The sequence below is a fragment of the Contarinia nasturtii genome, unplaced genomic scaffold (genome assembly GCF_009176525.2).
Source record: "Contarinia nasturtii isolate CC-2019 unplaced genomic scaffold, AAFC_CNas_1.1 Cnas_scaffold_129, whole genome shotgun sequence".
In the NCBI taxonomy this organism is placed as follows: Eukaryota; Metazoa; Arthropoda; class Insecta; order Diptera; family Cecidomyiidae; genus Contarinia; species Contarinia nasturtii.
Genome location: NW_022197486.1, coordinates 2,021,201 through 2,045,950, shown reverse-complemented (window position 1 = coordinate 2,045,950; position 24,750 = coordinate 2,021,201). Strand labels below are relative to the sequence as shown.

At 33.3% G+C, this 24,750-nt stretch overlaps 1 protein-coding gene across 8 annotated transcripts in view; it reads left to right on the top strand.

The window, feature by feature from the left end:
- LOC116349649 overlaps positions 1-24,750 on the top strand; it is a 101,381-nt gene that overhangs the window by 48,459 nt on the left and 28,172 nt on the right. For all 8 annotated transcript variants that reach the window (XM_031781239.1, XM_031781190.1, XM_031781204.1 and 5 more), the window contains 4 exons: positions 3,796-4,038; positions 16,361-16,469; positions 16,580-16,685; positions 21,979-22,095. In XM_031781239.1, coding sequence (XP_031637099.1) covers positions 3,939-4,038; positions 16,361-16,469; positions 16,580-16,685; positions 21,979-22,095 — 432 coding nt within the window. In that variant the 5' untranslated portion in view covers positions 3,796-3,938. The remainder of the gene's footprint in view (positions 1-3,795; positions 4,039-16,360; positions 16,470-16,579; positions 16,686-21,978; positions 22,096-24,750) is intronic.

Below are 24,750 nucleotides of genomic sequence, written 5' to 3'. Positions count from 1 at the left end.
TCTTGCACACTGTGTTTTCTCGAAATAAAAAAATCAAAAAGAGAAGAAAGCGTTTTGCTTTCCACATTAAAATGCACGTAATTACAGCAAAATACAAAGATACAGTTGTTGAAGTTCCGAAAATGTCCTTCCTAAAACAACACGGAAATTTGTATGCTCTTTATACACACATTAACTTCCTACGTCCAAATATAGAAATGCAAAGTCTAGCTTACGGTATTTTACCATCTAGGCACAACAATACACATTACATTTGGTACAAAGCGTACCGAAATTTTACCCAAACTGTCACACTGCTAGCGCCACGACGGAATTCAGTGTTATTTACACTAATTTGCCACCAAATAGTGAAAAGACTTTTGCTCAGTTGCAAACAACAGACTAGACCTTCATAGTTGTCCATAGTGGCGCTAGCAGTGCCACAGTTTTGCATTTTATACAGTCTCTTATGGAGCATAATTTCGGTGTGGTACAAAGCTTATAATATACCATCCACATTGTGGTATTATGGGGCTACACAATATTTAGAAGAAAGAATTGAAACTTCAAACTGTACATAAATTCTCGTACACATTTAAACTTTAATAAAATGAGAGTAAGCCTGAGTGCCGAGCAGATGAATGAAACAATGACAAAAACGATTCATTTAAAATAAAGTAGACTTAAGACATGTGCTTTTTCGAAAAGCAAGCGGACGATATCTGATATTTTACATGAATGTTTTGGAATGACAATATGGAATTAATCATACTTTGTCATGGTGATACAAGACATTATTCAAGCGGAAGGTGTGGTATAAGAAAATCATTTTAATTTTTTGCTTCAAGATATTTTGAAGCAGCTGTTTGTACAAATTAAGCACCTAAGTTGCGCCAATTTCAAAAAATGCTAGGAAATTCGATATATGGAGAGAGTGAGAGAGATAAAGAGATCAAAACATCGTTAATTTTTCGGACCATATTGCTTAAGAAAATCAGTGGCACTTCAATCGATATCATTTAAATACCATTCTATCTATGTCGAGATAATCCGGGAATGATGAGAACGAGTAGAGTAAATATGCTGAATAATAGAATTGAAAACAATTGAAATACCTAAGCGTGCATAAATGTTCAATTTATATGCGAACAAGCGAAACAATAACATCGATGAAATGAATCAATAATAGCATGTATATTTGTACCGAATGATTTATTACGCATTTGAATGACGATGTGAATGATCGGGGATGAGTTCGTTTAACAGTTCATGAATTTATCTATGGCAGTGATTGCATCCAGTAAACTGTGCTAAATTCTGAACAAGACACCATTGAATTAGATAATAATACGTGTATTTTTGCTCTCTCTATCTTTCTCTCATTCCGAATTCATAAAATATATACATAGTGATTTGAATAGTTGAAAAATGAACGTTCTGACAATTCAGCCAACATGGAATTTGTTGTCGACAATCTCCGTCATATGCTATTGTGTTTCTTTTTTGCACACCTTGCGCCATCACTTTTAACAGCGTTCAGAAAAAAACACAATGTTACACTGAAATACGTGCACACGTCCATCGCAACGTTTTTTTTCTTCTGGTTTTGTAATTCTGTATGCTTTTCGTGATTTTTGAATCATGAATAACGCTCTCGTGTATGTATGAAGAGAATATGGATGCACAAGTACACAAGTATTTTATGTGTGTATATATGGTATGTATGAATTCATCATTCATTATTGTTTTAATTTGAAATTTATGTTTATGAAATATTAAAATACGCAAGAGTAAACAGCGGTGCAAAGATGGAACATTGCAATTATTGTATAGAAACCCGTGAAACGGGTAAATAACACAAAATACATACTTATATAAAAACTGAATTCGACAAGTGATAGAAAGCGAACTGATGCCGAAAAATAGCATGAAAAACGCGAACAGTGAATCGCAGCCATCGCATATGGAGGTACTCCATGGAACCGGATCGCAATGAGCAATATGTAGACTTGCAGTGTCAGGAGAATATATATGAATAATGAAACTCCATACACACACCCACACGACACATACTGTGTGCTCAAAATGTGATGTGATATTAAAATTAGCTGTATTACGTTTGGTCGGTAAATTTAATGTCAAAAATATGTTTCTTTTATGAGTGAATAATTTTCATTTTGTTTGGCATGACGCTCGCACACGGCACTGTCGAGTCGGCACACATGTTAACATTCAAATGAATGTATTCGTTTGTTCAATTGACTTAAAAATGAATTGTGACGGCAAATCATTTGAATGCTTTGAACCTTTTTGTAAATGGAGGCCTCACGTAATACAAGTGCTCATTTAAAAAAAAAGTCAGCATTTCAAGTGAACGATGATCGTACAAGCAACCGCCAAGCACTATATTAGTTCACTTTAATCTAAATTTAAATATCGATTGGGTAAAGGTGTTGCAGGTCTATTGTTTAATTCAGTTTCCGGTTGGAATGCAAAGCTTTGGAAGCTTAAGTATACCTTTGTAAAAAAAATTCAAAACCAAATAAATACATGGCGTAAAATGGCAGCATGAAATTGCCTGCAGTTTTAAAGTTTCGTACTGTATGAACGCTGTGCGTTTGTTTTCTTTCTGCTTCCACCTGTATGTATATGTATCGAAACAATGGGGGTTGCCTACCACACACTTGACGCCGTTGTGTGCAACGCGTAAAAGTTTACATATTTTTAATGGTAAAAATCGACCACATCCAATGTAGAGGAGCTTTGAAGAGTAGCAACAGCAGTAGATCTACATAAACATTGAAATTCGTATCGTAAACAGTTGTTGTTGTGTAGGCGGTATAAAAATGAAGCCGTTTTTTTCCACATTGTTTTGCTTTGTTTTTATTCATTCGATTCCTGTACTCTTTTTTTTGCCATACCATTACCATCAAATACATCTCTACCCCGAATGCTTTTGAATCAAACAATTTTTACTGTATGCACGTCTTTTGCTCACGTCTTATGAATAAATAAAATACGTATAAATAATTCAAGAATAAAAGTAACTGACAAAAAGCAACAGTTACGCATTATTTTCTTTAACCCATTTGCCGGATGTGTATTTGAGTTTGAAGAAGAAATAAAAAAAAAACCAAGTATAAACATGAAAACAGCAATCTCCCTCTCTCTATTTTCTTAATTTAATGTGTACATACATTAAATGTCAAAACGCCACATGAATCATAATTAAAAAGCTTATTTTCTCGTAGAATATCTTCAGTTGGTTGGTTTAATAATAATGTTAAAGACATTTCTAAAATTTTCGATGGAAAATAACACAAAATATACTAATTTAAGTAGTTTATAAGAGTAACTAAATCAAACCCAAAATTTGATGAAAATTCAATGGCTTCAAAAACATAAAACTGATGTTTGTGAAAACACTTTCTTTTGGTCTTTTGTTCGTTTTGGTTGTGTTTTTGCGTGTGTATTTTATCCCATTTCATGAAACTAATACATGATCCACTCAGTGTGTAATAATATAACTAAAAATACCATTTTCTTTTTTCTCTTTTCGTTCTCGTTTTTTGTGCTCTCTCTCTCTCTGTCTTTAAATCTTTCTTTTTGGCTTATCAATGCTGCATCTGGGGTATGTTTGCCGTTGTCATCATAAACACGATGTTATGTGCTTTGTGGGGGAAAAACTAACACACCATGATGCTCTTTTTCTGTCTATAACACTCAACAACAACAACAATATCTAAACGGATCTTCGGTCAAAATGCGTCAACGGAATACAACAACAACAACGAATGCACTCAAAATATGTTATAGACAACGTCCCAAAAACAAGTCGTAGTCTATTCAACAGTTGGCGTAGTGGAGGTGCCTTGTCGGGCACCTCTTGCAGCAGCAACAATTATATAAATAATTTTAGTGAATACCCGTCATTTCAAACCACGACCACTACACGAATAATGGCTACCTCATCAGGAATTTTAAAAGATTGTACTCATATTACATTCAATGAAACCATTAAATCGCATAACAATGTCACATTCAAACTAGTTAAAACAGGTAAGTCGAATTCACAAACGTCAGCAACGTGTGCATTTCTTATTTGAAACTTGATCATCCTTATCGCGTGGATATCCTCTGATATGATAACTGATTTGGGACGTTTTTGTCTATATAGTGAACTGTGATTGAAGTTGTTTTAAGTTGATTTGGATGATTTTTCAGTCAATACAACTTAATTCAACTTCAATCGCAGTTCACTATATAGACAAAAACGTCCCAAATTAGTCATCTGTTTAAAATGATATACATAGACGACTTCAGTAAAAAAAAAAAACAATTTCAGTCGATTTCAGCTAACCAGTCAGTCAGTTAGTCACTTTTTTCCACACGGGTTACATTCGCAACACTATACATTTATACATTTATACATTTTAGGATACAAAATTGAAATGCGTTTCTATTTCATTGATTGGTTATCTATATAACAAATCAATTATCATAACGACGCAAATGCTTTGGGCATTACTATGTCCCAATCTATAGTTCATTTTAAAATTGTGAAATGGGATGACAGTAGTATATTATTGCTCTTGTTATGAGTCACAAACACACTCGCTTATACATAGCCACAATTTTCTGAATAAACAAGCAATTAATTTTAGTTCAAATACTGTATTATACATTTTCAAATTAGATTGGTAGATACCGGAATATTTGTTTTTTTTTTTTTTGCAAAATTACTCATTCGTTTCCCGGCTATATTAAAAAAAAGATAGACGAATCCAAATTTATTAAAAAAAGAAATTCTTTTCGATGTTTAGTTTCGAAAAATGTGCTACGTGAGCTCTCATCTCAAGCATTTTTATGGACCTCAAGAGTTGATGATCTTTCCATTTCTCTCCCCTCATTATCGCCCGATCTAGGGGGTAGACACAAATTTTTACTATACAAAACTAAAAGTATACTAGAATTTACTAAAAGAATATTTGTGAACAAATGTTCATATTGATTCTTCGACCCACTTCGACCAATCCATACAAAATACATTGCCAATACTTTTCTTATGATGAGATTAACGGTACATTTTTGTAAACGAAATATTTGCGTTCAGTGAGAATAATGGTTTTTATTGTTCTCCGTATAAATGTCTTCACACTTCAATACTAGAAATACTAGCAGAATATTTGCGTTTTTGTTTGTGTACTAAAAGAAACTAGAAGAAACCAAAAGAAACAATGCATATTAGGGGTATCTTCATACCAAATTTTCGGTTTTGAGCCAAAAATTCATGTATTTTGGAAAGAAAATAAGATTCACAAGTTTTTATGATGATTAAATTACTGCGAACATACATTTATTGCATTTTTTTGATTCAAAGTTGATCAGATTTCTTTCTAAAGTAATTGTTTGTAGTAACGTAATCACCGTGGAAAGTTGTTAAATTTATTTTCTTACCATAGTACATAATCTCACCAAATCTGAAGAAATTTCACTCAAAAATACTGTTGGCTACGAACGTTCGTTCGTAGGCAATAGAAATAAAATTTCGTAGAACTGATTTTTTTTCGTAGGACTGAAATTTTTATTTTTCAATTCCTACGAACGAAAGAACGATCACAATTTAATTTTTAAATTTCTTTGAACCACTTAAAAAATTGAATTTCTCTCATAGTGATGCCGCATTTCAGCTTATGTAATAGTTCCTAGAACTTCACTGTATCACGTTATCCTAGAAACTATTTCCCAGGAACTAATAGAAAACAATGTGAATGCTCTTTTTTCTCTCTCGCTCTACGCCACAGAATGGTAAACAAGAGTTTTCAGTGTTTTAGTTAAAATAAATATTGATTTAATGACATGTAATGAAAATGCCTCTTTAACATAGCTAAATAGTCGAATAATTTAAACAGTAACTATTAAATGGGTTGCCTAATTTAGCCGTTCAATCAAATCGATACGAATTAATTCAAATTGTAACAACATTTTCGGTCCAACCAGTAAAACAGCGACCAATCGATGTGCCGGCATTTAAAAAATAGCGTGTTCATCGATAAAAGATAGATTTCGAGTTTATTGTACGATCGATCAACTTTAATTCAATTTATTATTGAATGATTGGATATTTGCCATTTGTACACACAAGAGATAAACCCCACAAATTATTTTAGGATTCCTATTAAAAAATGAATTTGTTAGGTTTCCTTATAAAATCGCAATATTTTAACAGGAATCCTGATAAATTGGCGCGCTTAAACGTCAAAGCCAACTTCACTGTGTTGAAAAAAAACATGTTTTATTATTTAAAGGTTTCCTAATAAAATGTTGCCATATTATAAGGAAACCTTACAAATTAATATTTTAATAGGAATCCTAAAATGATTTGTCAGGTTTATTTTTTGTGTGTATGCATTAAATAATGGAGCAATACATTTTCAAAACTACCATGAAAATGGATATGTTTTGTATCATTAAAAACGTGGACAAAGGAAAAAAATACGTTTCAAATCATTCTCAGAACACTGATGAAAAAAAAAATCACATTTTTCATTTAGTTTTATTGTGATTTATGTTAATTTTTGCATTCTCTTCGCTTCTTTTTCATTGCTCTTTTGTTTTAGTTGAACATCTAATAAGAGATAAAAAAGATGTACTTTTTTGCTTTTAATTTTTCTCTCTCATTTTCTCTTCATTCTTTGGGTGTGGTTTTTAAGCGAAGAAAATGACGAAGAATATGTTTCTTGATAGCAGCTCCCCAGGTAAAACAACTCGAATCTTGATTGTGTCTCAATGCACTAAACGAGTGAAATTAGAGTGAATGAGACAGAAATCTGTCTCCTTAAGGTTGTTTCACTTCGTATAAAAGGCGTATTGTTTTGAATGTGGCTGGCTGAAAATACACCGAGCCAAATGAAAATTGTTTGATTCCATCATTTGAACTTTTTTCTCGCTGAATTTTTGTTTTAATTATATCATAAAACTTGCAAAAATTTCACATTTTAGTGCCGGAAACAAAGAAAAAGATCAATTTTTCGAGCCAAAAAATTTCATCGAAGTCTTAGCCAGCCATAGTTTTGATGTCGGTCTTTGGCCTCAGAGATTTTATAAACACAGAACATAATGTTCATTATATAATGATTTATCTCATTTTCTATCTCTCTTTCTCTGTCACATTTTCTATCTATGTGATTTTCTCTCAACTGAATAAAATGGACGATGAGTGCAGAAAGAACAGTGACGCACATAGTGTGCATACACACACACACACACACACACACACACAATGACAAACAAAACGAACATTTTTGGGTGGCTTCACTGAATCATGATTAGCCTCGGTTGTTTGACCAAAATTTCGACTTTTGTTGGTGATGTGGCTTCGGTTGGTTATCTCTTTTGTTCGGGCAATTGCGTGCATTCGAGCCGCTTAAGTTGGATAACGTAATTTAAATGCACAATGTTAATGGGCACAAAGATAAACAAGCGACGTTGTGTTTGTTTGGTTTGTTTCATCTGTATTTACATAAAACTGGAACATGGACTGTGCGTTGTACCGACTTTTAATTTAAATTTTTCATACACATTTAACAAAAGCTCATTAAATGGGCTATGGAAGCCACTTAATAATCACTGTCGGCCACTGACCAAACAATACTGCAAATTTCGAGCCAACAACAATGGGTCATATCATCAAAAGACAACTACATGCATCGTATGACATTTATTAATTTATGATTTCATCAACGCAGTGGCACTCAATTAAATGTTAAACACAATACGTGTCTTGTTGATGTAGTTCTTTTATCTCCATTTCTCGTAACCATAGTGAACAAGTTTAGCTAATAATCCGAGACTTACTCGCCGGCTTAGAATAAAGAAGATAAAAACTATCCATCATTCGAAAGCATACGGCACACGTGGAGATAAGGAAGATTTGTTTTTGCCAAAGAAGCAGAAGTTTCAAAGGTGATTTTGATATGTGTGTACGTGTTTTTTTTTTCTTGGTATCTCGTAACAAAATCATTATTCTTCCATCTAGTGGGTTTTCAATCACTCAAAGAAAAAAAACCTAAAGTTGCCATGGCCTTCTTATCAATTTGAATATTCACACATCACTGGCGTGGCAAAAATTGACTTTTTCTCTTCGGTTCAGTGTTTTGGTCGTGTGTCGCCCACCGATTTTTTTTTTTGCCATCGGCAGTATAATTCTTGTGTTTACGTGTGTATATAGCGTATATATGCGATTTTTTGTTTGATGACGAACATTAGCACTCAATCTGAATATGGCTTTGAGCAAAGAATAAAAAAAAAAAAAGAATTCGAGAGACGATTTTGCGTGCGTACAGAGATTTGTTGGATTCGTATAAACATCTGCAATTTCTTTTTTCTAACATCGAATGCTTTCAACACATGGATTATTTTCCCATGTTATCGATTTTGCAATCACCAACGACAATGACGACAAAAATGGATGTTGATGCAAAAAACCATCCTAGTACGATGACAGACAGCGAGTAGAACAAGTATCATATAATGAATCAAAGCGTGAAAAAGGGAGAGAGAGAAAAGAAACAAAAACACCTTAGCTAACACCAACTCCATTTGCCGATACATGGTAAATTTTTAGACTAAAACATCTCAACTATACTCCGATTATGTTCATATGGAGGCAAAAACTTATTACATGGACACTGAAGAATCTAATTAAAAGTTTTTGATGGAAACATTTTTTTTGTTCAAAAAACTATTGAGAAAAAAATGATTACTATCACTTTCACGATTATCTTGTTTATATGGAATAAATAGTTTCCGGCTGCAAATACACTTTCACAAATAAAATGTGATATATACTTTCCGATGCAGTTTAGGCGTTGAGCTCACCAACGATTGATAGGTTTTAAAAATAAGACCAAAATCAACTCAAAAAGATAAAACATAAGAACACTTCAGTATTTTGAAAACGTGCCCTCAGGCTAGTTACCGGAAATTGTTTATGGCACGAAACAAATCTGAAGCTTTCACAAAAAAAGTCAATTAAATTTGATACAGAACTTTCTTGCTCGCATCCCAGGATGTTCTTGCCGCCTTGGCATTTGAATTTTTGATGGATTAATTTTGGATGCGAAAAGAAACGGGTTTATGAGATACGGTTGATTCCGTAACAGAACACAATACGGTGAAGATAGATAGATAAAGTAGACAGAGTTTGTGTCTGACATTGGAAATATCTTCAATATATCGCTGGCAATATATTCAAAATCGAAATTCTATAAATATCACTTCGAACATTTCTAGACTTACTGGAATCTGCTCGATATATTTTTCGGAGATTGCAGCATAATTCTTGAGAATATGACATTTTTAATCGTTTTCAATTTATTTAAAAATGATTATTGTATACGAAAATGATATCTACACGAATTTCGCGTCTATGTACTGTGAGTGTTATATGATAAAGTTTTCAGATTAAACATACTTCAGTTCAGATTTTGAATATATTGCAACCGATATATTCAAAACATTTCCAATGTTTGGTTTGTGCTTATCGAAAGCAACGATAAAGTGTTTACATTTTTGCAATGGTTTGGCTGCAAAGTTGTGCGGCCATTTAAATAATTCAACACTTTTCGGTAAATTCTTTGATTGAGCCACAGCTAAGTTTATTTTCGATTTCGAAGATAAATTTTTAATTGTAAATAGAGAATTTAACAAAGCGAAACAATTAAAATTCGAATAGCGCTCGCTGTGAATGAATGAATGTCTAGGGGATAGACACAAATTTACACAAATAATACTAGAATCTACTAGAAGCTACTAAAAGAATATTTGTGAACAAATGTTCATATTGATTCTTCGGCCGATCCATACAAAATATATTTCCAATACTTTTCTTATGATGAGATTAACGGTACATTTTTGTAAACAAAATATTTGCGTTCAGTGAGAACAAAAGAGTACTAGAAATTGGTGTCTATCCCCTAGATGAATGTTTATACATAGCCTTGGTCTTGACCGAAATCTCTATTTATACTACAGAACATCATTTAACGTCTCATTTAAGCGTACATATTGTCTCGTATAACTGCAAAACTTTACGTCCGTATTGTGTTGACAAAAATTTGTCACAATGTTAAGTGTCAGTTATTCGGATGCCGAAGTAATACCGCAATTTGCGAATGTTCTTTGTTTTCGTCAATGCCCTTTAGCTATATTAACTTGACCAAAACTTGTATCAAATAAGATATAATTTTGCTTGCATCAGATAAAATATATGCGATCTGCAAACACTATCGTATACAAGGCCACAATATGACCAAAACAAAATGCTGCAAAGCATAAAAGATTCGATCTAGTATAGTTTGGATCAAATCAAATTGAATTTTGGTCAAGTTTCTTTTTCGTTCCGTGTGGCTTAAGATTTCAATCGAAAATGTCAATTAACCGAAGAGTTGCTGCACATAAATAAAGTTTGATTTAATCGCAAAGCAAAAAGAAATCTCCAGAAAGAAAGCTCACAATTGGCATCGACACTATTGCACTTAGATGAAATAAAACAAGTATGTTGAAGAAGAAAAAAAACCCGAAGCGTTTTCCAAGTTGGTTGTAGTAAAATCATGTATAAAAGTTACTTTTACTTGATAAAAATTGCTTCTGATTTTAAATACATTTCAGATACATTCCATGACAACCGTAGTTTTCTGCTCTCAATTTTTAACGAGCAGGAAGTAGAATTCACAAACATTTTATTTATTCGAATATCGTTTTTTTTCTTCGTATGCAATTTCATTTAATTGATGCAATTAGCATGGTTCAATTTGTAGTTAGTTCTATTGAATCAATTGCATCATCCAATCGATGCCATGATTTTGGTTGGCCAACCAAAGATACCGAAAAAGCGATAGCGAATGTAATGGAAAGAGAAGAAAATAATATCATTTGAAATGCAATTCACAGATAGCTTCTATGAGACTAGCATACTTAAACAACCACATAATTCCATTACACACTTACATTGCCACTTGAAAAACAATAAAGCATCAGATTTAATGCGGATGACATGAGACAAAAAGCATATCAAATAATAATGAAGACACGGAGAGAGAGAGAGAAAAACACACGGAACTAATGCCAATTTTAATGGATGCCCAATTAAAAGACGTTGTATTTTATGACAATTAAAAATGATGGCCTGGACTGGACTTGGCTACATTCCAAATGTAAAGATCTCAATTATGCGATATGAACAAATAAGTGATGAAGAAATTTTTCATCAAGAATTTTTGCTCTCTGCGACACCTAAAAATGCATATAAACGAAACACTTTAGTTCATTTAATTTCGATGGGGCGCAATTGTATGAAAACTAAAACAAAAAGTAAGAAGAGAAGAAGCAACGAAGCGACGAAAGAGTATAAAATGTATGTTTTATATAAAGTATGAGAGTAATGTATTTTACGCCAAGTAGAAAAGCCATCGGAAAAGTTGTTTGTAATAAGATTTTGAAGAGGGAAAAAACTAAGTTTCACCGTTTGTCTTTTCTGTCAATTTCCACACAATCAAATGCATATATAGAAAAAGTTTTTTTTTAAAGCGAGTCACACTTCCATCTTTGTATGTCTATATGGTTTGCCATTTCGCTCACATTCTTGTTGAAACAATTTATGTACATTGCAACATAATAACGATTTATATTTGTTTTAAAATGAGAAAAGTCTGTTTACTGTATGATCGAATCAAAAAACAGAAACCGTATATATGCAATAAATACACATACACGCGAAAATGTTGAAACGAACGGGATATTCAAAGACCCTCTATCAATTTTTAATGAAAGCACTTAAAGTTGTCGGAATGTAGTTTCTTCTTCGCTTTTGCTTCTGTCTTTTTTGAAAAAAAAAAAAAATGTCTAACTTTATGACGTTTGTGAGAGTTCAATAGTGTTTTATGGTGGTTCCATACAATTTCGTGCGCGCGTGTATGTATGTGTGTGTGAAGTCTTTTCGCGTAAACATTTATCATCATGCGAGACAAGTGGCATTTACAAAACTATTTTTTTTTCATCAGACACCAAATAAAAGTAACTAAATAAAAGTAAAAATCAAAATATGACACTTTCATAGCGCTAGCCATGCGGTTTGTATTCATTCCATTGGCATTTTCAACATGATAAAAATGATTGTTAGTCGTGTTATGTTCAGTCAATGCCATAAATAAATTAAGCGCAGACATAAAAAAAGGTAAAGAAAAAAACACTCCACCAGAAAACATAAATTCAAAACGAATGCTTTTCGTGTCGCCGTTGAAAGAGCAACAAACATTCCAGCGCATGTGTTCTGTTTGCAGTGTTAAATGCGACAAAACGAAATGTGAAAATATATTTTGTTGTGTTATTTACTTGATATAATCACATGGGCAAACAAAACATTTCAGATGTTCCAAGCGGTAATTCTAATGAGATGAAAGAAATAATAACAAAAATATACGTGTACACACGTGTGTGTTGGATCAACGCTGATATATATTTTATTTAAATTGTACCACACCTCAGAATAACATTCCATAGCGTTTTTTCTCTATCGACCGTATTGACGGTAACATAACACATGTCGATTTTCTTCGTTGTGGCGGCCAAAAAGGACTATTTTCTATGAAGGACGCATGTATACGTATTTATGTCAATACAAAAAAGTACACAAAAATATGCACGTCATTCGCTTACCAAAGAATGCGACATAAACGAAAAAAGACGCCAACATCGTAATTAAATAGACAAACAATAGAAATTATCACATAAATCACCGTCGTCTCAGTCATTTTGTCTATTTATTCGTTGTGTATATTTTTCGATCGGATATCGTACGAGAACATTTATTTTCACATTCACATCGAATAATTACCACGTTAATTAATACAATTTATTTAAGTTAAATTTCATTTTAATTGGATTTTGGTCTCGCTCACATTTTTCATGAAAGCACAAAACCAGATTATTGCAGTTAATGCAGTCTTTTCCAATTTTCACACTCTTCCGGAGTTTTCAGCATTTTACATTCATTCATTATCGTTGAGCCTAAAAATAAAATGTTCTAACTTCATAAACACCACCAATTACCACCCACCCCATCCCAAATTGGTGTATATTTCTCAAATATGTACGGTATATCAAAGACGCACAACATGATTGATTCACTTTCAACCGAACATAAATCTATCTAGCTGAGAATCCGATTACCATACACACATACACGTAACATGAATCAAGTCAGCAACCTTCGCAGCAACAGCATTTCACAGCGAAAGTTTTAATCGACATTATATTTCTTTAATATTATATATTATCCATTGAAGCGCTTGAGAGAAGGCACGCATTCCCTTTGAGTATCAATTCAGGACAAAGCTAGGAATTTCCGATGAAAACTCATACACTTACAAATGTTTCGTCTATAAAAAAAAAGTTTATGATTACGTTGGCCCACATCGAATATGAGTTGATTAATTCTTTTTTTCTTTCTCTTCCTCCCTGCCCCCCTTGCCTGGAATATGAACGAAATGACTTCCATTTGATTTCTGTGAAAATATCATTGTGTTTTTATTACTGAATATTATGATCGTCCATGTTATGTGAGTACCTGTACAACATTTCGTAACGATCTTCAAATGAGATTTATTTCACTCATTTCATGTATCCCAAGAATTTTGCATTTGTGTCAACAAAGCGTCAACGACATTTCGTTCCTTCAACTTCTTCAATGCAAAACTCTAACAATAAACTTTTTAATTTGATAGACTTTTTGAGTGCCAGTTCATGTGAAAATTAAAAACTACAATGATGGCAAAAGTTGATTGCTATTCGTGACTTCTTTGATTTTATTCGTTTCAATTATAGCGCACCACCGTCTTTTATTGGGAAGCATTCGAACCAATTTGCAAAACTTATGGGCACAATTGGATTGAAAAATCACCAATTCAATCTCCATTATGCATCGATAATTCAAAAATCTCATATTCATTTAATGAACTGTTACCTTTTCTTCTACAGTCATTAAAAATTCGTGCGTTATGAACATTAAGTTTTTATCATGGATGCAACATAACAATAAAAACCAAACAATTAAATGCCCAGCTCATTCACACAGTTTCGGCTTGGGAAAATTTTTTGAGCTTTTTTCGATTCTATCCAAAAAGCTCAAACATAATTTGTTACTTAAGTCAAATGAAAGAAACTACTTGCATTATTCACATCTTTTCGCGGCATGAAATAAAGGGAAAACAAAAGACGGTTTTAGATTATTTTCAACGTTGGGTGAGTTGGGATGGTTTTCCCTTTGCTAATATTCGAAGAAACGACATTCTATTTGGGATTTAAATAAACAATGTGGTAAAAATTCTGACTTTGATAAAGAGAGAACGCACACACACACAATAATTAATTAATTTCATTTCAATGTGAGCTTTTTTCTCTTCGGTTACCGAAGATAATGAACAGTGTAATTTATCATTGATTCAATGGAAAACATATTTAGGCACTTAAATTTCACACGTAGCAAAATCGCAACATTTTTCGTCTCATCCCAACGAATTTCGATGTATCATAAAATATGCTATAATCAAAACTAATACCATTAGGGAAAATAGTTGGAAAGATTGACGAAATACTGTGTCTGAATTGAATGGGTAAGAATAATCATGACCTCCCAACATTCTTTAAAAAAATACTGATACAAGACGATGAATTAAAATAAATGAGATACTAACTCGCGTTTAAAATAAATCTGATACTTGAAAGATATTGAAAATAAAAGTGGTATGTATCACTTTTATTTTCAATTCGTTCAAGCATCAAATTTATTTTCAATTCTGGCTAGTATCTCATTTATTTTAACTCATTTGTGCATTATACCGAGTCTCCGAGAGTTTCATATAAGCCTTCCCATGTAGATGGTAAAAAATCGTGAAAAATGAAAAAAATAATTAAATTTTTTTTCTTCGATTTACAAATACTATTCAATTTTCTGTACCATCTGGCAAATGCAAAATACGTACGGACGTACGACAGTGTCATTTCAGCGATCTTCCGTGTTTTTCATACAAGCCGTTCATCAGTTTTGTTTTCAATGTAAGAATTTTTTTTTCAATTTTGCTAGGGATTTTCGGCGAAAAAGTGAAGAGCAAAAAAAAAGTACACTTTTCGCAATAACACTTCACTTTTTTGCTTACCCCTCTCGATTTTTTTCAATTACCCCCCCCTTAAATTTTTCCCTTGAGGACGTATGAGCATCAAACATGCGCGCTGGGGGGGTTTCCGGCTTGACCCCCACCTGAGGCAAATTTTTCAAAATTTACCCCCGGGTAAATTTTTAGGAGATTTACCGGTTTGACCCCCCTGTGAGAATTTTTTTCTCAGATTTTCAATATAATTGTATAAAAAATAGCAAAAATACGCTGATTTTGAAGTCAAACTTGCAAAATTTCGGCTCGCTTCGCTCGCCAACACACATTATTACTTGTTTCTCTCATGCAAAATTGTTATTTTAGTTTTCCATATAAATACCCCCTCGAGACCAAAGTCAATTTGACCCCCCCCCTGATCAAAAAACCGTGCGCATGTGTGAGTAGCATCAAACCAAGTTTAAATTTTTTTTAATTAAAATGAGATTAATCGATTATAGATAGATTTTGGTGGTGAAATAATCATATATATCTCAGTGCATGACATTTTGCGTGAAGTTTCTCTTCAAAAATAGACAGCTTACTAGAGAAAAAAAAATCAATTTCTCTCAATGTACAACCACTTGAAAACGCAATATAACTCATTTTCAGCAAATCAACATAAATTAGGTCAAAAATTGGCCACAAAAAAAGATTCTGTACAAGTGGTGATGTTCATAAAATGTGTGGTCATTGATGCATTCATAACAAGAGCATTAAGTATTTGGGCATATTAAACGGATTGATGCATTTATTATTGATGCAAATTTATTCCGAACAAAAATTACCGATCGAACGACACACTGATATAATTGGCACAAAAGCTGTTGACCGATTTGATTTTGATATTGAATGCATTCGCAAGCTCGCTCACAAAATCGAATAAAATGCATTCGGATTTCAATTTCAATGGAATTGACACGTATGAAAAGATGATACATACATAAATGGTTTTAATTTCATGTCTATTTTTTAAGTGCCCGCTTTAAGTTCATTGATCGAACACGTTGTCTGACTGTAATTGAATTATATGCTAAAATGAGATTGGAATTTTCCTTTAACATAATATGTTGTTTTTTGTTTCATTTTTTTTTTCTATATTGTGCGTGCCAAATGTCATAATGGTTCATCGTCGTCAACTACAATAACCACAAAACATCCTGAAATGTGTGCAGTATCGGATTTTACGCAACAACTAGCGCAATTGTACGAGCACCATGGCGAATCACTTCAAATGCTCGTGTCCACATTTCGAAAACGAAACAGTGAACTGCGGAAAGAAAGGTAAAGAGAATATGAAAACACGTATTAACAAATTATTCATATATTTACACTTAAATTACATTTCTTTGTGCGGTTTGGTAATTTATTATTTCTAATGCTCTTTTTTACAGACCATCATGTCCGTCGACGCTATTTCAAACGTGGGAAACTTTTCTACAAGAAATTGAAGCTGATTCGGTCACGGCAAATGACATCAGCAAAACCTTATCCAGACAGGTGAGAAAATCGATTTTTTGTTTTGTTTTCAAGTGCAACAGCATATATTGCTTAGCACTAAAATCCAACAACCCATCTCCATCTTTAAGCGGTCGGTGCACCAAAAGCAGTTTATGAATTGTTCCTTAACTCTTGTGCCAGTGTAAAATTCTGCTATAGTGCAAGCCACATGTCTGCGTGTCAAGAAAATTGTTTAACGCATTCTTCTGCTGCTTTGAATCGATCATTGTATAGACAACAATCACCGTTTTTTACACGCTCGTAATAAATTATTCCATTTAATCCAGTGGCAGAGGAAACATCACGATTCAACTGACAATAATTGTTCTCCATCTCTCTCTCTCTCTCTCTCTCTCGCACCATCTCGCACTTTCAAGGCAATTGCAAAATAGATTGCGATCTCGAAATGGGATTACATTTTAGTTTTAGATTCGGATTTATGTTTTAAAATAATAAAAGCATTCCACTGAATCACATTGTTGCAGTTTTCATTTTCAATGTGTATTTCATCTGAAAGCTTAAGCAAAAGGATGAAAGAAAGAGAGATAGAGATAGACGAGGGAAGGATTGATGGAGGGATGGAGGTTGATGATCGAAAAAATATTGTTGTTTCAAACACATCCATTATTTATGATATTGAACTATGGCTACTGGGTCGATGGACGTGCTATCATTATTCAATCAAAGTGTTTTATTTTTCATTGAATTGAAGCAGTGAAGTTTCCGGTGCACCACATTCTGATGTCATAAAAGTAACCGAATTTCGATCAGGAAACATTGAGTTCATCTCGAAAAAAATCGAAAATTGTGATATTGTCGGAATTTTTCTGTGTGTATGTTTCAAATTCAATGATTTAAAAAAAAATGTTGGAAAATCCAATTTGCTGTGATAATATTGGCTGCTAGACGCTTTCGGTAAATAAAGTACATAAAATTGAAAATAATACTTGATTGTAAGTGCTTTACAGTACAAAGATTTTGATGCATACACATGCTACAACAATTTCAATAAAGACCAAGCATGAGATGAGAGATGAAGAAAGAGCAAAGCTGGTGGTAAGCGATATATGCTGAATTTCTGAATTGAAAACAATTGGTGGTAATAATGCTATTGTGTCACATCATCTAAAAAGAATTTCCCAAAAACATTAGAATATTTACCTATTGATTCAATGAAGATGAAATTAATATGAAGAAGAAAGAAATGTTTCAAAATATGTTAGCCGGAGACATTTTACAAGTGCAAACAAGCAGTCAAGATTCACTTCATGTGTCTACTTCTATTTCTGCTATTTTAAACTTCACCTCTAACGACCATAATACCGACGCTAAATGAGACATTGTACATCGCATGGAAATGTTAAAAGGTTTTTAACAATTCAGCGATGTATTGTTTCGAGTCGATGGCAAAACCAGGAAAGAAGCACAACACACAGAGAGACATAGCTAATGCCAGTGGCCACGTTCACTCGAAAATGGAAAAAGTTGAATGTTGTTGGTTTTGTTGTTGCTATTGTTTTTGTGTCAACATCTACAGTTTGTCATATACGTATATTTAGAAAAAAAGCAAAGATGTTGCATCGTCTGAATGGGAAAATTGTTGCACTGTGTATGAGTTTCGTCAGAAAAGAGCACTTTGCACATGCCCGCATATTCTGACATACACACTATCGAGATGAAAATTGTTGCCAGAGAACAAGTGCAATTAAAATATGTACTCAAACATCAATGTAAAGTGTTTTTACTGCACACAATGCACAATGGCATGAGATAGCATATCAATGAATGGTATTGAAATTTTGCGCATTCACAATTTTCCATTCAATGGAGAGATATAAACGGGAAAAAAATGAATCCAGATATCCAGTGTTTGTTTATTCGATGCCAATTTTCTGTATGTTACTCTTGCCACTTTGATTCATATACAAAGTATATTAAATATACACCAAAAGAGAAAACGAGAGAAAGATAGATAGAGAGAGAGAGAGAGAGAGAGAGAGAGAGAGAGATTGAAAAAGAACTTTCTTCTTCGCATCGGTAGGATATATAAAGCTGCCTGTTTTACCTCAATATAATAGCAAATAATTCTGGTTTTAATTTAAATGTGACTTGGTTTATGGTGTGGTCTGTTTATAATTATGCGCTGACATTGGTCGGGATATGAATTGCAGCTCGGAACTATGGTCATTATATATTTTTTTCTTTGTTTTCATATTGAAAATGACCGAATACCAAAAAGCTTCAACAATCATTGTGAATGCCTAAAATCTGATACTGAGAAGTTTGTTTGTTTGATGAACATTTCTACATACTCAGCAAAATGCGAAATGTTAAAGAGCAAAAAAAGAATAGACGACAACACACACACACATACATGTTGAAGACGCGACAAATTCAGTTGACAACTTTAATAATTAGATTAAATTTTCCAGCAAAATTGAGAATGAAAAATGACATTTCAAATTGAAATGAAAATTCATATTTTATCTCATTTTCCATATAATACATAAACAGTTACCGTATTTACCGTCGTTAAATTAGTGAGCATAAAATGTGAGTCAATTATTCATGAATAGTTTCACTTTTGAATGAAAATAAGTGAAAGCTTATCTCACACGATAAAAACTATTAACTGTATTCACAGTACACAGAAACATATTGGAGTACGCTTACTCGCACTTGCGGTGTTAGCAGAGAGTCTACCCCTCAAAATGAGCTACGAACTCCATTTTACTCTATTTTTTGTGTTAATTTCATCCAAGCGAACACATCATAGTGAAAGAAGAAATATATGTGTACGTTGAACGCATGCGGCTATGGATGAAATTAACACCAAAAATAGAGTAAAGTAGAGTGCGTAACTCATTTTGAAGTGTAGACTCTCTGCTAACACCGCAAGTGCGAGTAACCGTACTCGAATATTTGTTTCTGTGTAATGCATATAATTTTCAATGTTTATGATTATTATCAAAGTCCATTTGATGTTTTTTTCTCCCGTACAGCACTCGTGAATTGACACTAATTGAGCTCGCATTACATTTCAATAGTTGCTTGGTATACTCTCCATTTTCTTTAAAACTGATTACGCTTTTACTCGTTTCTATTAGTTTGAAAACAATTTTTGGTATGTTTTGTGTTTATGGCCCAGAACCATTTATTATGGATTTTATTATGAGCAATTTCCGTCTGTGTATACAACTTTGGACTGTGCTCCAATTGAAATAATACCAGACATTGCGGTTCAACTGTTTGGAATGGTTAAGGTAAAAAAAACAGTGAATTTCTCTCATCACATGTTCAATGCATTCCGACAGTTGAAAGCTATACGAACCATAGCACAGACAGAGAGGGAGAGAGAAGGAGAGAGGAGGAGAGAGGAAGCATCTATGGTTGCAAAAATATTGTCGGAGTATGTCGGATTACGGAAATGGTAAATATCATTACATTTCTGGCATTTCCGGTACAATAAAGACGAGAATCACACGCAAAGCCGCATCGTGTGAAATATTACGTGCCGGTATTTGATTCTCGTTCATTATTTTCCATTCGATTCTTGTTCTCCTGCCCTTGCTTCTGCCACTTTCATTAATTGATTGGAATTGCATTTAATTCGGATCTTTTTAAATTAATGTTCGTTGCGGCCCCATACTGACAATCATCATTTTTCCCACTTTGTTTTATCATAAAATGGTGATGTATCGTGTGCTCCGTAGATTGATTATGCGGAAATTGATGACGGTGTGTCTGCTGCACATTACGATTTTTAAGTGGAAAAATAATAGGGCTAAATTGTTTAATGACTATACGGAATTCTGATGTTTGCAATTCAATTTTGTAAAACCAGAAAACACATCCAGTGTATGTACATTTCAATTCAAATGAACAATCCAACATTAAATAAGAACTAAGTCTGACGCTTACTACGTGAAAAATTATAATGTAAATTTCAATTCACGTGGTGAACTCACTCCCGATGTTGTCACTGTGTCTTTTTTTTGTTAAATCGGTTTTTTATCTCACATTTCATATGGTAAATGTGAATATTGTGATTGCTTTGCCTCGACTGGACCAATTTTTTTTCCCAATATAATCCTATAAAATTGATTCGCGTATGGATGTGTAAATAGTCAGTCATTGTGACGCATTTTCTAGAAAATTTACACATTTGTTTTGGCTTTCACTTCAAATTGTTTTCATATACAGATTTTCTTCGGCATAGTGCACAGAGAGAAAATATGCGGTACATTTGATTTATGTCATTTTCGGCGATTTAGAATTTTGGTATTTTTTAATTAAATTTTGGTAGAAACGAGACTATTTGTTGAATTCATTTTACCAACTGCTTCATTACATTCACCAAATGCATGAACTAGCGCCATCTGTGGTTTCGATCAATGTAAAGAAGCAGTTTATAAAATTTATTCAACAAATAGTCTATTTTGAAAAACATGCCTCATGGATCTCAAAAATGGTGAATCTAATTCGTTGTTGATTGATTTTATATTAAATCTACCAAAATTTAATTAAATATACCGCATGTTTTTCTCTCTGTGCGATGTATATACGCAACAACATAGCTTGATCCCAAGAAAAAAGATGCTTAAAATGCGAATCAAACGACACATCATCTACATTTCTTGGCATTTTTTTTGTGCCAACGCACGACGCTTGAGCACATAATAGCTACAATACTACAATCGATTTTTATTTACCGATTGTACTACGTGTTGCAATTGTCAAATCGATTCATTTGTAGTTCAAATATACAAAGCATGTAGTATCACTCACACACGAGAAAATCTAGCAAATGAGAATATGTAACGAAAAAAAAGACTGCATACTGGCAACAAAAAACAAAGATCGAGAGGTAGTATTATTTTTTCATATATGAATTTCAATTGCAAAAGTTTGCCGTATATGTAGCTTTGTTCAATGTGGGAATTATTCGATTTCATACACAGAATACTCGTTGAATCCATAACATTTGAATTGAATATGTCAAAAAAGGAATATTAAGGCCCAAAGAAGAAAAAAACAACGAAACACAACATGACACGTTTTCCGAAGCTTCAATTCAATGGAAACATATGTGTTAGCAAAAAATCAAAATAATCGCTTCTGAAAAAAATAAAAACCGGATTGAATGAAAAACACACAGAAGTTGGATGAAAAAAAAAATCATCCCCAAAAAAGAAACACGACATATTCGTATAATATTTGATCGATGAACAGGAATTAATATGGATGCGTTCTGTTATGTCTACATTTATTATTTTTATTCTTTTTATTTTAGGTATCCGAACCGATATTGGCAAAAACATTTCATCGAAAAGTTCAAAGCAAAAAGGTTTTCATCCACCGAGAATCATTTGATGCGATTCTTGCAAAGACTGACGAAAAATTGGCACAGGTATGTATGCATCCCCTTCCAAAATAAACAAACAAAAACAAAAAAACAACAACAACAACACCCTTAAACATAAAAAATTTATATGTAGATATGAATTGGTGTAAATTAATGGTAATGGTGATATGGTGTTGCAGATGTCGAGTTTCGGGTCAATGAAATTTATCAAGAGAATGTGCCAAAAAGGACAACTGCCTCATATTTCAATCGTCTGACTTTTCAATTTTGACAGTGTGCACACCAAAAATACAAGGGTATCAACACAAGTGCGCCCGGACACCCCCACAAAAAAAATATATTTTTGAATACATTCCGTTTACAAATCATTCGGGGATATTATTATTATTAAGTGAATCACAACACCAACGTCCAGATTATACGATTAAAATATGTGCATTTGTCTCGTATTCGGGACCTTTGTATGTCTCTCTTTTTCTGTTGGAATGTTCGTTGTTTTGTGTTCAGAGAGAAAATCAAGAGATAAAAAAAAGTTTGGAAATTTATTATTATCCGAAAGTTGTTTGGTTGAAAACGCAGCAAAACTGAATCTATTTAGAGAAAAGAAGTAGAAAAAGAGAGACACCGAAGCTATTAAGCGAAAACAAGCCGTTGACAAAACAAAACAACGACAACAATAATAAAATACACAGTGTATCCTTCAATTTGATGAAAAATTGTAACCCAAAACAAAAATACAAATAAAAAAATCCAATGTGTTCCAATTTAATACTTTATATGTGGTACTGTGCAAATATAAAGTATTAGTTAGTTTAGATACCCCAAGCAGCTACTATGTTGTTCTGAACCATATTGTTGTTGTTGTTCGAATCGAAGTTCATTCGTATTGGATCGTGTTCAGTTTATTTGTCTTGGAAAAGTTGATTTTTTTTTTGCTCTTCTCGCTCACGTTCTTCTATTCACATTGGTTTGTAGTTGCATGGCCAAATCGAAATTTGATATTGCAATTCGTGCAGAAAAGTAGCAATTTTCATTTAAACTCCACCAAAGATCGAGACCAGTTAAAATATACAGTCCAATTACTTAAATGGCAAAAGAAAAAGATTCGTGTGCAACAATTTAAGAAACGGCACACTGGTCTCCATTTTCATCGCAGAATGGTGAAAGTTTCTCGAAACATTTCCAACTTTTTAGTGGCGGCAAAAAAAAAGAGGTATTGTTTACGGTATCACAAACAAATTTTTAAAGACGAATCAGCAAACGATGCTTTTGAGCGAATGAAACTGAATGCAGTAAGCAATCATCGCAAAAAAAAAATGCAAGTCGATTAATTTGCATGCCCCAAATGAGAATATGTACGGGTATGGTGGCCAAACAACACATTTTCTCTATGTATTTTGTGTTTGTTAAAAGGGAAATCAAGTCAAGGAGAACAGAAAAATGGGAAGAAGAAGAAATGTTTTTACTCAAGCCAAATGAAATGGCTAGTCATCAAGTACTTCGTCATCATAATAAATTATTTCTCAACACTCCCGCATTCTTGTACACGCATCTTTATTCAAACTAATTATCAATTCCATTAGTAACGAGACGATATGCAAACCATGTTCAAATTCGCTGCTTTTCGCACTTTTCTTGTTGTGCGTGGCGTAAAGGTCCATCTCTTTCGATCAATACATTTTATTACAATGCTTTTGCGTAAATTTCGTACAAACAGCAACATTTTAAATTCCCAAGTGTATAAAAGTGAGTAAAACGAGCGAGAAAAAAAAATATATTGGCCAACACTATATGCGCCTGCATACGGGTGCGTACTTTCCATTAGTCCCTTTTATTTTCAATGTGTTTTATTTTGAACGTTTCGAATATTCATTGAACTCACCATGGCATTGATATAAAAATACAAGCAAATGTCCATTGACAGTTTATTGCCAATTTCTCGAAACCCTTTGAGCACTATCACCTCTTTTATGAGTATTGCAACATGCGGTGAATTCGTTTATTTTTTTTAAAGGAGTATAATTTATTGGCGACAGGTTGAATATAGCCATATTGAGGGCGAATGATATTCACAATTGCGAACATATATTCTAATTACTGTCACTATTTATGTGATGGCGCCCACCTTCTATCCACAGAAATTCGAATTCCATTTCTAAATTCAGCTCGATAGCTTTCTTCACATCTTTGGAGTTGTTTTAATGCTGTTTGGTTTATCACTTCAACGCGTCGAGCTTGAACGCATTTTCATTACACAACTTTTACCGTGCGGTTGATTTTTTTCTTCTGTTTTAGTTTCGAATTCGATCCTCTTGACAAACAAAAATAGAGAGAGAGAGAGAGGGGGGGGACGTGAGAAGGCATCGACAGAGAGACAAACGTCATGCCCATGTTGTACTCGACTCGGCTGTTATCTGTCTGGATAAAATGAGAAAACTTGCCATATTAACTTGTTATTTCATTTGCTATTTGTCAACGAAAATTATTTGACTGTCTGTGTACACTGTACACATATTGTGTTCTATGTGTCTGTTCGCTCTCTTCCGTTCGTCCTTTCCCACACCATATATTCTACAGAAAACATTTTATTCTGTATAAGCATCAAATAGCACAAATCGTTTGATTGTGTGTGCACAATTGTTATCGTTCCAGTTCGTGTGCGGTACATATTGCAAATATTTTATCCCTTTTTAATACGCC